The sequence below is a fragment of the Tachypleus tridentatus genome, chromosome 4 (genome assembly GCF_004210375.1).
Source record: "Tachypleus tridentatus isolate NWPU-2018 chromosome 4, ASM421037v1, whole genome shotgun sequence".
Classification (NCBI taxonomy): domain Eukaryota; kingdom Metazoa; phylum Arthropoda; class Merostomata; order Xiphosura; family Limulidae; genus Tachypleus; species Tachypleus tridentatus.
In genome coordinates this window covers 68,839,851-68,859,399 of record NC_134828.1, presented here as the reverse complement: position 1 = coordinate 68,859,399, position 19,549 = coordinate 68,839,851, and the positions used below count along the sequence as shown (strand labels likewise).

The window sequence follows — 19,549 nt, the reverse complement described above, 5'->3', positions numbered from 1 at the left end:
AATCTTGAGTGTGTTTAGTTTTATTGTTGTGAAACTGTATTTAGAAACAAAGAATATGCCAAAGGTCTTTACCACAGTGGGACAGGTTTAAGTATATCAATAGATCTAGTTTCTAATGTACACTTTCAAATTACACAATCACCTCACAGTGTGTACATGCATTTGCAAGTATAGTTTTTATTTCATTTTAAGTTTTGATAGCTAATGTAATAAATTTTAAATTTTTTTACACTTTATTTTTGTAACAGTAAAAAGATTACATAAAAAAAGAAATATAGTTATGTCAAAATTCTCCACTTTTTGTTCTCAAGACAAAGTATAGTTAGTATACATTTTTGTTTATGTAACAGTGTTGATATTCCACAATATAATTTCTTATTTAATATATGCAGCTTAGAATGCACAGTATTAACACACACAAATAAAATGTCCTGAAACTAATTTAAGTGACTTTCTAATTAAGCTATACGTGGATTTTAAAATTTTCATTAGGTGGTCAAGGCAAACAACAAAACTGAAGCTAAATATTTCTAAACTGGCATATACATAAACAAATTAACATGTTAAACAAAATTAATAAAACAATTCTCTTTTTTTGAAAGTTATAAATAATCCAGTTGTAAATCACAGAGAAAATTACCAGTGCTGTTTGAAAGACAGGATTTGGAAGGAGGGGCATGTTATGTGGATTTGACTTTCATGTTTATGTCATAGTAAAGCAAGAATTTTGGAAGCAATAAAATTATGTTATGGCTTAGGAATGTTTTGAGTCAAACTTAGAAAAGTATACAGAAGAAGAAAGAAAATCTAAAACTATCCTGTGATAGAGAGAAGTGAAGATTGAGAATTTGTTTAAATATTTCTTTAGAATTAAGTACTTTAAAACTTATGTTAAACTTAAAATAATTATAAATTATTTGATGTCATTTTTCTGGTTATACATTGGTAATAATGTTGCTTATTTAAAGTTTGAATGTAACTAAAAAAATATTGTGACGTGCACACTGATTTACGTCAATAAAGAGAGGTAATAGACAACAAGCTGTTATTCTGATGTGACAGTTTTTATGGATTTACATCAATAATTCTCCCTCATTCATCCACTGAACTGTGCTATTTGACTGGTTATTACAAATCTTATATGAAATGCTGAATAAACAAAACAGTTAAATTCTGTAACAATTAAAGTAAAATGTCTACAGAAACTTGAATTTGTAGCTTATGGATTGAAACTTCTAGTTTTTAGTGTAATGTGTAAAATTTTATTTCTTATTTTTTCAGATCAAAGGTTTGGAATGGCTGGTTTCCTTGTACAACAACAACCTTAATGGTATACTTGCAGATGAAATGGGTTTAGGAAAAACAATCCAAACCATTGCTCTCATTACTCATTTAATAGAAAAAAAGAGAGTTAATGGACCATTTCTTATTATTGTACCACTCTCGTAAGTGTTTAGATCCCCTGTATTTTAAAATTTAGTAAGCATGTATTTCTTTTCTTTTTGAAGTATGTAATAAATGAATTATTAAAACTAAATTCTTATAAAAATTAGATTGTGTGCAAAAAATAAGTTACTATTTGTTGATCTACAGCATGAAAATCATGAGACTAGTGAATGTTTTTAAAATAAAGATATTTGTGAAAAAACATTTTTTGATGTTATACAATGGTACTGATAGAATATAGTGCTGAATCTTTGCATTATTAGCTAGTTCTCTTGTTTTTTTCAAGTATGGCACAAATAAGTAAAGAAGAATTTTCTGCATACAGGGAAAGCAGAGTTTTGTTTTAGGATGGATTTTTATCAGTTGAAAACAATTTTAAGTTGGTGAAACAAAATATCTGATTTCTTAAATTCAATATCCAGAACTACTGGACAAATGTATGCTTGCTTTGAAACATTAAGACGAACTTTAAGTGATATGCAATTTGGAAAAAAAACTTGTAAATACTGTAGACCAGCATATATAAATTAATAATATAGTTGATTGGTGGTTTTCTAAAGTGAAGTATGCATCACATCATAGCAAACATATTCTTGTTGAACATGTGAGATTTTCATAACTATTTTATGTACAACTGATGTGCTAGTTTAGTAGTGATCCATTCCAAGTAATTTCTGTACTCAAACATAAAAGTAATCAAATTTGATCTAGATTTATGTTCACTTTATTTTGTCTATAATAGTCCTAAACTTGTGCATTAGTTAGCTTGTAATAACCTAACAGTTGAAAGTTGTAAAACTAAATAGTCTAAAGTTAGCATTAGTAATGATGTTATTGTAAACACAGTAAGGTTAAGTACTAAGAAGAGTTATCTGGCTACATGTTTAGTATGCCTGTAAGGTCTTAATGCCAGTAATACAGTTCTCTGAGCAGTAGATTCCAAATAATCTCTGATTACATTTCATTATGTAAAAGCTCCCACACATCTTTTCCACGAATGTTTTCAGTCAGTTTAACTTTTCTCTGCTGCTATCCCTATAAACATAAAATGCTGATTCATATACAAGAAAAACATTCTTTCTTCCTCACCCTGGATATGCAACTTATTTGATTGCTGTATTAATTGTAAAATAAAAAAAATCAAGAAAGGTCATAGGCAACAAGCTGTATTAAAGTCTAGCTATTACATATAATTATGCATAAGCTATTTTGCAAGATTCTGTGATTTTAGAGTTATTAACTTGATTAAATCAACTAATCATATATTGATTTCTCTGATGGGTATATCTGATTAACATAAAAATATGTTTCAGTTTCTAAAATTAAAGAAAGTGTATTTAACATTTTCTCCAAACAGGCACAACAGAATATTAGAAATTTTCCAACATAAAATGTGGTTACAAATGATCAATTTTTATGATTTTTTTTACCTGAAACTAGATATTATTTACTAAGTTTATCTAATATTTTTTCAATTTTGTGAAGTATTTCCACTCTGAAAAGAAAAGATCCTGGTGTTTCAGTGACAGCCACTGGTAGAGAAAAGGTTACATTCATTCATTTTATTAGTATAAAACAGCCACTGTTAGAGAAAAGGTTACATTCATTCATTTTATAAAACGTTTTTATAAATACACTTAACAAGATTGTAGGTTAATCAGAAATATTCTTGTGATGACTTTTTTTTCTTGTTTCCTATTTTGTTTTTTTAGGACACTTTCAAACTGGATGTTGGAATTTGATAGATGGGCACCTACAGTGATTAAAGTAGCCTATAAAGGATCTCCTAATATCAGGAGACAAATTGCATCACAGATGCGAAACAGTAAATTGAATGTACTTCTCACAACCTATGAATATGTAATCAAAGACAAATCAATTTTAGCAAAGGTAAGAATCATGATTTCATTAACAAATAATATTTGTTTTTTATTTGTGCACTAAGACATCTCTGAAGAACAACTTGATCTGATGTGGTAATGTTTTTTTGTACCATAAAATTATTTTAAAAAAATTACTTAATGAAATTTAAATACTTTGGTTATTTTGTATTTCATTTATTTTCAGATAGCCAAATGTAAAACATCAAAATCTGATTTAACTTCAATTAGTGTATAAGAACTTGGAAAGAATGTGTTTTTACATTGTCAGGCAGATGTTAAAGTCCCATTTATTTGTTGTCATAAAAAGGTTTTAAGAAGGATAATTTTTCCATCTGTTGTCATAGATTCTTTGTCTTTTAACTTCTTCCATGTGAAGCAATAATTTGCTTTATATGCAAAAACGGCTCGTTTGGGTTGAGAAAATATTTTACATAGAAGAGCGAACAACGTTTCGACCTTCTTTGGTCATCGTCAGGTTCACAAAGAAAGAAGTAACTGACCGGAAGCTGACCACATGTTTGAAAGGGGTTGTGTAACTGAGTGCCAGAATGTAGAGTGCAGTGTTAGATGTTTGAATATATAATTTTATTTATTTTATTATTTTAATATAGGTATAAAGGCGTTCCTTTATATTGGTTTATTTTGGGTTTAAGTTGTTGTATAAGTAAGGCTTCCTTAATTTTGCATTTGTTTATGTTTGTTTCTTTATTTAGTATTTGAGTGTTTTCTATGATTATGTTGTATTTGTTTGACTTGCAGTGTTCGAAAACGTGTGAAGGTGACTTTTTATGTTCTTTGAATCTGGTTTCCATTTTTCTACTTGTTTCTCCAATATAGAAGTTGTGGCAGTTATCACATTGTATTTTGTAAATAATGTTGGTGTGGTGTTTGTCAGTGTAGTTTTTACATAGTATAGACCTCAGTTTTGTGCCTGGTTTTTGAATAAATTTGGTATTAACTGGAATGTCATATTTTGTTACTAATTTTTGCCAAATGTTGGTTATTTGTTTGCTGATGTCGGAAATGATGAATAACATCCTATCAGACACAAACAAATTTAAACCAATACACACAAATCCAACAAAGACACATAAGATGCAACTGAACAAATTACTACTACAAATGAAAAAAGCCAACACAATTTCACAAACACTTTATTTCTACCTACGTAAAACCGACTCACGCACACCGCAAATATACGGCATCCCCAAACCTCATAAACCAGATTGTCCATTACGACCAATAATGTCCACATATGAATCATTTAATTACAATCTTGGTAAATACATAGCATGGGCATTCTCCAAATATGTAACATCAGCCAGCTCATTCATCAAAGACTCTTTTAATTTCAAGTCTAATCTTAATCAACTAAATCATAAAGCTTTAATGGCCAGTTTCGATGTTATATCCCTCTTTACAGAAGTTCCAACCACTGAAGCCTGCAAGATAGCCTTAGAACTCTATATCCGAGACCCTAACCCAACTATAGAAATTCCCAGTAACCAGTTAGCAACCCTCATAGAATTCACCACGATAAAGACAAACTTCATGTTCAACAACCAAAACTATATACAAACAAATGGCCTAAGCATGGGCAACCCAGTATCACCAATTCTAGCCAATATTTTATGACACAAGTTGAAACACAAGCAATTAACACAGCATTACATCCACCACTATACTGGTACAGATATGTAGATGACACGGTTATGGATTCAAATCTACAGAACACATACTTAATTTTTCAATCACATTAACTCTATACATCCCAACATTAACTTCACATGTGAACAGGAAGAAAGCAATCAAATATCATTTCTGAACCTCAAAATTACAAGAACCGACAAACAATTCAAAACAGAAATCCACCAAAAAATCACCCATACTGGACTATACATTCCTTGGGACTCAGCACATGAAACAAAACAAAAACTCAACATACTAAGAAACCAAATAAACACAGCCATAAAACTATGCTCACCAGATAAAATTAACGATGAATTAGACAAAATAAAACAATACTTCATCAACATCAATAAGTTTCCTCCACAAACCGTAGAAAACATTATATGCCACCACCTAGACAGAAAGCAAAATCAACCATCTAAAGTAAATATATCTCACAAATCAAAAAATCACGAAACCATATACTGCTGTATACCATATATTCCTGACATCAGCAAACAAATAACCAACATTTGGCAAAAATTAGTAACAAAATATGACATTCCAGTTAATACCAAATTTATTCAAAAACCAGGCACAAAACTGAGGTCTATACAATGTAAAAACTACACTGACAAACACCTTACCATCATTATTTACAAAATACAATGTGATAACTGCCACGACTTCTATATTGGAGAAACAAGTAGAAAAATGGAAACCAGATTCAAAGAACATAAAAGTCACCTTCACATGTTTTCAACACTGCAAGTCAAACAAACACAACATAACCATGGAAAACACTCAAATACTAAATAAAGAAACAAACATAAACAAATGCAAAATTAAGGAAGCCTTACTTATACAACAACTTAAACCCAAAATAAACCAATATAAAGGAATGCCTTTATACCTATATTAAAATAATAAAATAAATAAAATTATATATTCAAACATGTGGTCAGCTTCCAGTCAGTTACTTCTTTCTTTGTGAACCTGACGATGACCGAAGAAGGTCGAAATGTTGTTCGCTCTTCTATGTAAAATATTTTCTCAACCCAAACGAGCCGTTTTTGCATATAAATTTCTCAACAAGTGGGTTTCTCGGCATCACTGATTAATAATTTGCTTTGTTTCGAGGTTTTTTAATTCATCCTTATTTCTGTAAAAGGTATAAAGTAATTACCTTTATTCTTTGAAATTTCTTTACAATAAATAGAAGGCTCTAAAATTATATTGTGTGCAATGTGTATGAATAATTAAAGTATATCAAGCTTGCTGGCTGTTTGTTATTACTGTTTAATAAAAATTTTGAATTTTAAAAAGTCAGCTAAAATGTATTTTTATTTATAAAAGTGAAATGAGCAGATCTATGTGGTAGACTTTGCTTGGTTCTCCTACCTATTGATTTAATGTTACTAAACCCAAGATTTTCATGTTTTTTTTACTTTCAAGTTTCATTACTTATTAAATGAAGTAGAAATTGAAATATTCACTGAGGAATTTTATAGCTGACAAAGACAACTAGCAATACTAGTTTAAGAATAATCTGAGATAAACCTTAAATTGTTAAGGAGCTGATTAAACACAGTAATGACTTATGTGGACATTTATGATTCAGTTAACAGCTCTATATATTAAAGATCCTGTCTATTTAGCTGCAATATAGATTTATAATGTGATTTATTTTGATTTCATTATATAAAAATATTATTCCATTAAAGGAGTTGTATCAATGCAGTATAATATTTATAAATTGAACCAGTAGTTTTACTTCACATGTTTATTGATTTCCTAAGCATGTTACTTTTCTGTGGAAAATGAGTATCATGCAGTTTGTACTAGTATTTTATTCTAAAAATAGATTGTGAATTAGCAGACTTAAAGTCTAATTATGGCATATAATTATGTGCAAGCTATTTTGCAAGATTTTGTGATGATAAAGAGTTAGGTTATTAAATTGATTGTCAGCTAATCAAAATTAGGGTTTCTGATATAACCTTTTTAGATTATTCTAACTCTTCATGTAATTGGAATATTACCTCTATGATTTGTCATTATTATTTTGATTAATTCAAAGTTAACTTTAATTGACCAGTGTGATAACTCCCCAAAATATTAAACTAATTGTAGGTAGTGTTTCCATTGATTCTGGCTATCCATGTCTAGTGTGAATAATCAGTTAGCTGAATGTAACCCTTTCCATATGGGTCATAGGTCAAATACCATGCTATCATGTTTCTTAATTTATGTCATTAAGTTTGATATAAAACTGCAGATTATAATTCAGATTTTCTTAGTATACATTTTTTAATTTCTTAATTTAAAAGTAAATATAAAAAACAACAACACCTAAATATTGGTTTTTGTGGTAGCAGCACTGGTTCAAATTAGATGTTTGTGATGTCAAAATACAAAGTCTTTAGTTTTGAATGAATTAGAAATTGAAATCACCAATATTGAAAAGCTAGAATATAACATAAGAACCTCCTGTTTTTCCTATTTGCTGAGATATTGCTCGCATACTGAATCAGTTACAGTGGCCCCACTAACCTTTTTCTATCTGTGGAAGCAGTCCCTTATGTGCACTTCTATATATGATGTGAATAACAAACTGAAAGCTCAGACTTTCCCTTTAATGGTTTTCTCAGCCATTTTTAAATATAATGGTAACATATCTTTCTTTTGAGATAGATTTTCATGCTGGTATGTTGAGTCTTTAGCCTGTTTAAAATGTCATATTTGTTAGATGTAAATACAGCTTGATTATTAAATTTGATAAATTTTATGGTATCAGTATAGTAATTTATGATATTTTGGTTATTTAAATATACCTATCTATATATATAAAACCTTGAAAATATTATTTCATTTCACATCCTACACTTACAATGTTTTTATGACAAGCAGCAATCGAATACAGAGGTTGTAACTAGTTGAGATAAATGTTTACTTTACTTGCTTACTCATTATTTGATATTTTAAGGAAAGTAAGTTTAAACTCTAATTTGTGAATAGAAATAATGTATTATAACTTTAATGTGACTATATTTTAAAAAATACTACATCCAAAAGTATAGTAACATGAGTGCATGTATGCCACATCATTGTAACTTTTGTGATGTTAGCCGTTATTGGCTGAAAGGTCAATATAATAAAAATATTAAATATATATAAATGTGTAATATTATGATATTTAAGCTATTTAGACTAAATATTTGTGTTTTTGAGTTATAATTTGTAGTCATTCTAGAATGAAAACAAAAAACTTAATTTATATTTATTTCCTAATTGTTTGTGGTAGATATGAGATTGGTCAAACCTACTAAACACATACAGGAATTCCAATTCAGTAGTGAAAATAACAGATAAATTTTTTTTTTGATTAAGAAATGTTTTATAATTAATTATCTGGAGGCTATAAAGATTTAATATGTGAACTTTAAAAATTGTCTGATCCATTAAAGTATTTTTAATCTTAAAATGAAAGTTATTCTTTATGTTGGATAGCCAATATTCTGAAAGAAAACCATTATGAAAAAATCTTAAATTAAAAATTTTTAATACTTAATTCACATACCTGATATTTTTGCACAAAAGTATTTAAATGTTTACCAATAACCTGAAAATTTTTTAAACGTGCGTTTTCGGACATTATAATTACTTTCATGTTCAAGCTAAGTGGATTCTACCTAGCCTGTATTGAAGGGATTATTAAGTAGAATAACATAAATTACTTTACTGATATCACAGAACTCCATCATAATCTATCAAATTCATTAACTAAGTTATATTTGGGTCTTAAAAAATATCAAATTTTGAGCAGATAAAGACACAACCTAACTTCTTGAAATCTTGTTTGAAAAGAACAAGGTGGAGTTCTAGCATATCAAATGAATGAGAAAGCCAGAAGGGGAACATTCTGAGCTTTTCATTGGTTATTCATGTGTAAAAGTAAGTGTATTTGAGGGGCCGTTTTCAAAAATGAGGTGAGTTTGACCCTGTCTTTGATTCAGTACATGAGTGATATCTCAGCAAATAGAAAAGATAGGAGGTTCTTATTTTATATTCTAGCTTGTTAATGTTGATAAATTTGAGTTCCTAATCCAAATGAAACTATAGACTTTGTATTTATATATCACAAATATCTAATTTGAACCAGTGCTCCATTCAACATATCATCTACACAAAATTCAATGTTTAAATGTATATTTTAATATTTACCCTTTAAATTAAGAGACTGAATAATGCACAATACTAAACTTTGAACTTTAATCTACAGTTTTATACAAAGTTAAGGAGATAAATTCATAAAATAGTAGCTTAATAAAGTTTTGAATACAAGTCAAGAGACTCAATGACATGGCCTTTAACCCATCTCGATAAGGTTAATATATATATATATATAAACCTAAAAAAAAATCATTTCACATTCTTTGCATGCAAAATTTCTTATAGCTTAGGAAACAATGAGAAGCAGTAACCAAATAAACATCTAACAAGAAAAACAAGTTTAAGAACTTGCTTATAAATAGTAATAATATATATATGTATATATAATGTATAATAATTGAAATGTGACTGTATTTTACAAAATATTAGTCCACTAAAACATAATCCACACAGCTTATTTTGTAAAGACTAAGATCAGTTTTATATTATTGGATACAGAACCATGAGTGCATGTGCACTGCATCATTGTAACTTCTGTATTACTTAGCCAAGCATGACTGGAAGGCTTATATAATAAATGTATATAAATGTTTATGAGATTTAAACTATTTAGACTAAACATTTGTATTTTTGAGTTATAATTTGTAGTTATTCTAAAATGAAAAAAGCATAATTTATATTTTTTTCTAATTTTATATGATGATTAACAAGATTGGTCAAACTGAATGAACCCATACTGAGATTTGATAGTGAAAATAACATAAGATACAAAGTTTTTACTAAACAACATTTTATGAAACTACCTAGACATTACAAGGATTTTTCATGTGAAATTTGAAAATTTTCTGACACATAAAAGTATTTTTAAATCTTAAAATGAAAATTACTTTCATGTTGGACAGGCAACATGTGAAAATAAAAAAGGCATGGGAAAAACTTTACTTAACAAACCCTAAGATTTAATTTTAAAAGATGTGATGTTTTGCATTTGAAAGCATTGTAATATTTATTGATAATTTACCAAATGTTGTGAACATACTCTTAATAATTTAAAAGTAATAGCATGAAAACTATAACAAGCACTTAATTGTTATGAGGTCATTCCCAGGGACTGATTACATGCAGAATGGATTAATTCAAAGAATGTCTATTTTGCAAATATTTTCTTTCTAAGTGAACTAAATTTTAATATATATTATATGTAAATTTATTTTGCATATCAATTATTGTTTATTTTGAAAACTATTTAGATTCGTTGGAAGTACATGATCATTGATGAAGGCCATAGAATGAAGAACCACCACTGTAAGCTTACACAGATATTGAATACACATTATAGTGCACCACATCGTCTTCTCCTTACAGGAACTCCACTGCAGGTACAGTCAATGTGAAAAAATTAGAAGACATTTAATACATAATTACTTCTCATTGAAACATGTTCATTTTTATTAATCTGAAGCTTTTATTCTTCCCTGCTACAACTTGTATAGTTAGTCTGTCTCAGCATTGTAAGCACTGTTTGATTAGATAAGTGTAAGAGTGTTTTTAATCTGAGCTGATCTATGGATCTTGTGACTTTATGAAGTATCTAGTGCAGCATTTCAGAACTGTAGATTGTGACCCATTGATGAGTTGAGAGGCATATCAGGGTTGGTCATTGTCAATACAGGGTAAAACATAAATATACTTTCATTTGAATAGTATTTATAAAATAATTATCCTAAAATATTTATAAAAAGGAGCAAAAGTGCAAAATACAAGATCACTACTAAACATTATATTATATTATATTATATATATGAAAATATATTAAAACAGTAATACACCTTTCCCTTGATTAAGGACCCCAGAAAATTATCTGAGGGCTCAGTACGTCATAGATTAGGAATGCTTGCAGTATCATAATCTAGAGATAAAAAATCATTATATAAAAAGAAACATATTCAATGTTCATGTATGTTAATTCCATAACTTCTCAATGATAGTAGATAAGGACAACTTGGTTGTATTATGTATATTTTGCCATTACAAATAGGTAGGGCTCAAAGCTAATGCAATCAATCTAGGAAACTGTGGGACAGTGTTAAGTCTTGCTAGCAAAACAAAGAAGGAACTGGAGAAATATTGCTAATACTCATCTCAGAAAGAAGATACCTCTTTCTCTGGAATATCAATATACACGTGAAACATTCGTTTTAGTAATTTTTATTGCAGAAGGTTATGTATTTATGATTGTTTTTCACTTGTCAGTGCCATGCCAGTTTTACAATTCCCATTTGGACTGTGTGACATACATTAAGTATCAGGAAGTGGGGTAGCAAGATTGCAGCTTCAACTTGTTTGAATGGTTGTCAAAGTAAAAGCACATAAACCACCTAGGTAGCCTAACACCATCTGGTTTCTGCAGTACAGTTTTGCTGGCAACATGATTATAAATATCGTGCTCAATTGTTACTGATTGAAATTAATAACAATATAAAATGACATAACCTGAACATGCTTTTTGTACACATTCATCTTTATTAACATAAAAATTAGGCCCATTGGCTTTTAATGCTTTGCTAGTTTTCAGTGTGTAAATCATGGGTTTTAATAATAAAATATTTAAGCAGTAGGATACTACAAATTTTGTTATAGGTATACTAGTATCTACCCAAATCAGGTAAAGGTCTGATAGGGCATATTTATTTGAAATAGAATAAGTGTTTTGAAGCTGCTGAAGGTTATGTTCATTCTTATTGTATTTAATTTTAGTTTATTTGTTTTTTTTTGAGTAAATTAATCAACATGATACAGCTTGATAATGTGTTTAATATTTTTGAAAAATTTTTATACTTGTCATGCTTTATGCAAATTTTTCCTTTACAGATTGAAAATATTTAACATTTTACTATTGTAATATAAAATTAGTTTGGTATATGTATTTGAAATTGTGTTAGTAAACCTCAATTCCTCAAATAATTTTTTTTATTGGTTATATGTTGCTGTTAATGTAATAATCTGATGTGCAGACCTTATACCCATTATGTTTTTAATTTTATATTATTTCATATCAGAAGTGATTGTAACAAGTGATTGTTAGAATTTGTTAATTTGTTGTAATCCATTGATTATGCAATTTCGAAAAAGTGCACTCTATCAGACCTCTACTTGATTTGGGTGGAAACTGGTAAATCTGTGACAAAGTTTAAAGTACTCTACTGTTGACAGCCATGCTTAAAATATTTCATATTTAATTTTGTTGGTTTTTCTTCCAAAGGAATTTTTCTTTCTTTTTCTCAGTACAAAATGTTATAATTTTGTCGGTATGATTGACAGTAAATCACGTTGCTATTTTTTTGTGTGTCAAGGAAGATTTCTGTCATCTGTGTTTTGTCAATTGGAAAGGCTTATGCATTTTTGTAATAGATGTGAAGTTACGAATATCACATAATATTGAGAAAAATAACAATTTAATGAGTGATATATAGAAAAATAGTGAGTAGATGATGCTGATGCATTTATTCATTCTTTATTAGAATAAACTTCCAGAATTGTGGGCTCTTTTGAACTTCTTACTTCCCAGCATCTTTAAGTCTTGTGCAACTTTTGAACAGTGGTTTAATGCTCCTTTTGCCACAACAGGTGAAAAGGTATTGAAATTATGTTGTTTTAATTTCTTTTAATGTTTCATACCAGTTTAACTTTCATTAAAAACAGCTGTAGGAGTTATACGTAGCACATGGCTTGATAGTATTTCAATATTTTTTACCACAACAAGAAAATACAAGAAAGTGGTGATTACCCTTATGTAACTGAAACTTTGTAAGTGCTTTAGAGCCAAAATTATTCCTTATCTTATAAAGTAATTTTAATTAGATAAAATATATATATTAATTAAAATATATTATTTATAAAGCTTTGCAGATGTTTTTTGAAACATCAAAAATGTTAGTCTGATGTTTGAACTATCTTGTGATTAGTATAATGTTTAATTTGCAGGATTTTAGGCTCATTTTGGTGATAATTGTATCCCTGCTTGTTAATGTGTAATTGTGGAATTTATAAGATGAACTTAAAATGTTTTTAGCTGATGCAAGACATCTGGAATGAAATAAAATTGTCTTAAAAGTACTAACTGTCACTTACTAAACCCTTTCTTGTTAATTTGCATTGTATATCTTCACAAAATTTGGCAAGCTTTAGTTTAGGTAAGCATTACAAGCCTGTTATACACCCATACAAAAAAAGACTAATAAAGCGTACATAGTAAAAAATTTGTCTATAAATTTCCAGAACTTTTACTGAATTAATCTGGATGCAAAGTGATTTTCGTGATAAAAAGTAAAAATACTTCTTTCTGTTGAACAATTTTCATAATTCATTTTCATGACCTGTAGAACCTCCTTAATGAAAATCAGATTTTTTTAAAGATAAAATTTGATAGTTTATATGTTACTTTTGCTACCCTAACATTAACTGTAGTTATATTATTAATGTACAATAAAACTGAAATTTGGAAAATTAGGAAATAAAATTAAAATAACGTTTTTCTTTAAAGCCATCAGATGTTTACTTTCTCTCACTAATTTTATGATTTTATTACCTGGTTTGTGTCACTTACAGTTTGTGTATTGCTAAAATGTAGCACATCATGGTGGGAATACATTAGAAGGTTTTTGCACACACCTGTATTGTCTGGCATGAAATTATTTACTTGTTTATATAACTAAATGAGCTTAATATTTTTCCTTTGAGTTTATTGTATGTTTCAAATATATACATTTTAGAAAATAACAGACACAAAAAATAATATCTAAAAACAACTATAATTTAGCTGGTTTTCTAATTAGCAATAAATAAGTTAAAAAATTGTTAATGCTCGGAGCGTCAACTTCATTTACACACATGTTAATCACATTGTCTTTTACCACCAAATTCAGAATGGTAACCACAGTCTTGAAATAGAAAAAATCTCTTTCTACTGGTTATAAACATGTGCATAAAGTAAGAACACTTGGGTTTGAAAACTGCCTTAAAAGTTGGAAAGATGGGTATGGTTTCTTTTGAGAGTTTGAAAACTTAACTAATAGTTCAGTGAGAGAAAAGATACAACACTGAAGCTATATTTGACCTTGTCATTATTCATATTTTTTATTACTTACATAATGTAGATGCAATACCACTGAAATTATACAAATTAGGAGGAGGAGTATTGAAAGTGTGAGAACACATTATTTGTCAACACAAGTGGAGATTAAGAATTAGTTTAATGTTGTCTATTGAAATTAAGACTTAGATAATATTAAAATAATGATGTTAATTTTATTGAAATACATTGATAATATAATTGTCTACTTAAATTTTCAATGTAAATTACAAAATATACAGGCAGGCACTTAAAAGGGTTAACTGAAGATATTAAATTTTTTAATGAAAATAAAATTATATTATAGGTGGAATTAAATGAAGAAGAAACTATCCTTATTATTCGGCGTTTGCATAAGGTGTTACGTCCTTTCCTGTTAAGACGTATGAAAAAAGAAGTTGAATCTCAATTGCCAGAAAAGGTAGAACTGTTGTGTATTTAGATTTATTCTGATATGACAGTTGATATGTACTGTTTATTTTGAATATTTTTTATGAAATGTAAGATGTATAATTGCATCTTTTGACAAGAAATAAATGAAATTAAAAAAAAAGTAACAATGTAATTCCATAATTCAGAACTAAATAATGGATTTGCAGTGAATCGTTTTCATACCCTAGTACATATCAGTATTGATGTACCACATGCACTTAAAATCTGACCACTAAAAAGTTTTTTCATATATGTTACCAAGCAAAATTATTAGTTTTACAAATACTCGAGAACTATTCTTTTTAACCTTTTTCCAACTATGTGAGTGTTAAGTAGCTTAATGTATTTCAAACAGAATTAAAGTAAGTTTTATTCTAATCAAACATTTTTAAAGTGATTAAAATGTTCTTACATTGATGATGATAAATGCACATTTATTGTACTGTAGAAGAAAAAAAAGAGGTTTGTTGTACAAAAAAATTGAAGAAGTTTGATATGATAGAACAATAGAATGGAAATTATATGTGTTTGGAAATTGTTTTTTGTTGAACTAGCTTGAAAATGTTGTTCCACTGGAAAATAACAAAAACTTAGTTGCATATTTTGTGTGTATATGCATGTGTTTGTGTGTGTATAAACACACATATAAAACCAGTTAACAATTCATAAATTTTGTTTAATAATGATATTTTGAGTATAACTTGTTATTCAGTGTTAAACATATATGCCATCAAAAATAGCCATAGTTTTTATATATAATGTTGATAAACTTGTAGTTCCATTCCTTGGTCTAGTTACAGTTTTCTTCCATGGTGTATACTCCATGTTCAGTATCTTAAATTTATTTTGGTATGACTTTTTTAATGTATTATCAGAAACTTGAGAACATCTCTTTAGGAAGGATTTGCAATTTTCTTCTTAATATTCAATAGTTTGTCACTCTTGGAATATATCAGTTTCACTAAAGTATTTCAGTTATTTGACTAAAACGTCTCTACATCTAAAAGTTTAAGGGCAGTTGTACATGAGCTACTTACAGATTACTTATTTTAACTTTATATATCAAACAACAATTGCTAGACATTATTCAGAAGTACAGGTTTTGTTTTATTCATTAGTGAAGTATAGTTTTTAAAGAACAATCTTGTGGAAATGAACAAATTAATGGGTGAGGGTTAATGATGTTGAAATGGTAAAAAATCAAATATTTTTATAATACAGACCAAGAATTTAAAACATCAATTTAAAAGCAAAAACAAGCTAGAAAAAATAGTTCTACTAGTTTATTAAAATTTAACACGTTCATTACAAAACTTCAAACTAACTTGCAGTCACTTTGGGGTTCTTTCATGCATTTTGAAATATAAGAAATTATAGTTGCATGTTTTATTTATGTTTAATTGAAAGAAATCTAATTTTATTTCATAGGTTGAATATGTTGTTAAGTGTGACATGTCTGCACTACAACGTCTACTATATCAACATATGCAGAACAAGGGTATACTCTTGACTGATGGATCAGAAAAAGACAAAAAGGTATTGCTCTACTGTTATAAATATATAACTCTTTTTAATAAATAATAAGGTATTCATAATGATTTCACATTTTATTATAAGTTTTTCCTTGCCTAAATAGTAATAATTGCACATTGTAATACCACTTAATATTTCTGTATTTATGTACACTATGCAGTATGTACAAATCCAAGCCTGTTTTATCATAAAAATATGTGATTTATATTCCTTAGTTTTTTGAATAGTCAGGGAAAATAATTTTTAATACTTTCATATTTAAATACTGTGTCTGTGCATTTTATTTTCCAGTGTATTTTGTTCATTAATTGCCCATTTAACTTGATATCTGGGTAAAATTTGTCAATTGTCAAAATGTTTGCAGAACATACTGTATTTAACCTGGTAACCATCAGGTTTTTCATACTATATATAACTTATAAATTGTTTTGTGCATTCTCACAAAAGTTCAATAAACATGACAAGTGTTTATCAACACAACAAATTTCAGATTTATCTATGAATATATATATGTAGAGAGAGAGTCAGTGTTGACTGTTCCAATTGTAAGGTGACTTTCTTGCTAAGACTAAAAAGATATTTTCTTTATTTGAAATTTTTTATTTTAATTTGCATAACCTCTAAAACTTTATAAATAAATATCAAACCTGTGTTTTCAGTTAAACATTATATTTTATCTGTTTCCTTTCTACCCTAACTATGTGGACTTGGTTAATTTGACTTAATTTGTAACCATCAGAGAAATTATGAAATCTAAATCACCTTTTCTGTTTTCTAGAATGATTGCTGATTTTAACAGAAAACTACAGTTGTTTATCTTAAATGGTTTAAATCAGTAAAAGTCTACATCTGTTTATACTTAATTTTATTGTCTTATTTCCTGTTGAACTGTGCCTAATTCATAATTCCAAAATAGTGCTAACTCTTCTCACTGAAAGCTATCTTGAACCTGTTTTGCCCTCTATCCATCCCTAAAAATTTTATTGCAAACAGTTCACTAGTCTTTAACACCCCCTTTATTTTTGTGCCATTTCAAAATGTTCTTGTCATGTGATTACATTCTACCAATCATATTGTGCAATCTGTATTCATGTAGGAAGTTCCCTCTTCTATTCTTGCACAGTCCTCACTTTCTTGATTGGCATTTAAGCTTATAGATGCTTGATCACTAAATTTTCAATTTCAACTTTTGAATTCTCATGTTGATTTTCTTTGTTTCTTCTCATTTATCTTAGAAACATTTCTGTTTTCCAAATTCTAATTTGTTCACATTAATTCAAGATTTGATATCGGAAATGATGAATTTCCTGTGATAGTAGATAATGGTTCTAAAACAAATACCCAGGTTTCAGGGTCAGCAGTATGTGTTGGGAAAGCAAAGGTTTTAGTTCGTGAGGCAGTTGTGTTTTATGTTTGCCCAAATGATTTTTTTCATTTGTGTTATGATATTGTCTGAGGAAGAATATAATTACTTAGTGGAAATGTTTTTTCAAATGCATTTTCCACCTTTTACTGTGTCTCCATGTACTCTACTGGGCTGAGGATGTTTTAAACATTTCCTTATAAAATTAAGAACTTTAAACTTATATTAAAACCTTATTTATTAACTATGTTATGATGCCAAATTCATTTATGTGCATTGATATTAAAGTAGTGTAATTAAATTTTGAATATAAATCCATAAAAAGTTGCGATGTATTCTTTGATTTACCTATTACAAAGGGTTGATTACTATTTCTAATTGTTTCTTTTAACTTATTTATATTTGACTTAGTGTGTCTATTTCATTTCTTTACGGTCATGAGTTTGTTTAAATAGATCAAAATAAAGGTCCCTTACCATTGTTTTTCACTTAATTAACAATGTGAAATCAGCCATCAATCCTGTCTTTGGCAATGGAATTGGTCAGTTTGAATGACTTTGAAAAATTGCGAAGCTACACATATTAGGACTTTGAATTTAAGTTTATCTTCACAAAATTTTGTAGGCCTTTAGTAAATGTTACAAGTCTGTTGTACACAGAAAATCAAGATTTTAAATAAAAATTTTATTGTAGAGATTTGTCTATCAATGTTTGAAGCCTTTACTGAGTTAATCTGAGTGAAAGGTGGTTTTCCACAATAAAAATAAAATATTTTTCTTCATTCTACAGTTACAAATTTTAAAAATTAATTTACAATTCTGTTGTACCTGCATTTTTCTACTGTAACATTAATTTTAGCTAAATCATCATTGTACAGTAAAATGACATTTTGAAAATTATGAAATAAAATGCAGATTAAATTTTTCTTCCTCTATTACATTGTTACCATATAATCAGTTAATGATATTTCCAGTTTCAAGTGTTAACATTTTCATATCTGTTTTATTCTAATTTAATTGTTTTATCACCTGAAAAGCAAAACATCAAAGCTGGAACACATTAGCAGATTTTTTTTAAACCGCTGTACTGTGCAATAACAAATTGTACAATCAAATGTGTAACTAAATTGACTTTTCCCATTTGAGTAATGCTCAAATATACAAAATTACTGTTATCTAACTGATTTCTAACTGAGCTATAAATATGTTAAAACTTTATTACTACCATAAACAAAATTTTTGCACGCACACACATACATCATTCACATCCTCTTATCTACTATGTATTGCCACCAAATTCAAAAGGACAGCTGCAGGCTTGAAGTAGAAAAAAAATATTGCTGTTGGTTATAAACATACATTAGCTAACAAATTAAATTTGAAAACTTTCTTTAGGCTTCTGTCATGGGTTGGAAAAATATATTTATTTCAGCAAAAGTAGGAATTAGGATGTTCAAACTGTACATCCTTCCTTGTCATTATTTATAACAACCTGGCATGGCCAGGTGGTTAATGCACTTGACTTGTAACCTAAGGGTTGCAGGTTCAAATTCCCATCACACTGTACTTGCTTGCTTTTTCAGCCGTGGGAGTGTGTTAATGTGATGGTCAGTCTTACTGTTTGTTGGGAAAAGAGTAGCCCAAGAGTTGGCGGTGGGTGGTGATGACTAGCTGCCTTTCCTTTAGTCTTACACTGCTAAATTAGGGACGGCTAGAGCATATAGCCCTCGTGTAACTTTACACAAAATTCAAAACAAACCAAACCATTGCTTATAAACTTTTGTTTATATTAATTAAACACTATAGAAGCTGTAATATTGAAGTTATGCAAACAAAGGAGGAAGAATTAATTGAGAACACATGTATATCATGTGATGACACAGTTGAAGATAGAGAACTTTTAAAATTAAGAAATGAAAAC

At 28.5% G+C, this 19,549-nt stretch overlaps 1 protein-coding gene across 8 annotated transcripts in view; it reads left to right on the top strand.

Moving 5' to 3' along the window:
* LOC143249375 (SWI/SNF-related matrix-associated actin-dependent regulator of chromatin subfamily A member 2-like) overlaps positions 1-19,549 on the top strand; it is a 93,368-nt gene that overhangs the window by 42,188 nt on the left and 31,631 nt on the right. For all 8 annotated transcript variants that reach the window (XM_076499129.1, XM_076499127.1, XM_076499128.1 and 5 more), the window contains exons 15-20: positions 1,282-1,445; positions 3,159-3,336; positions 10,421-10,549; positions 12,692-12,805; positions 14,609-14,722; positions 16,162-16,269. In XM_076499129.1, the coding sequence (XP_076355244.1) occupies positions 1,282-1,445; positions 3,159-3,336; positions 10,421-10,549; positions 12,692-12,805; positions 14,609-14,722; positions 16,162-16,269 (807 nt within the window). The remainder of the gene's footprint in view (positions 1-1,281; positions 1,446-3,158; positions 3,337-10,420; positions 10,550-12,691; positions 12,806-14,608; positions 14,723-16,161; positions 16,270-19,549) is intronic.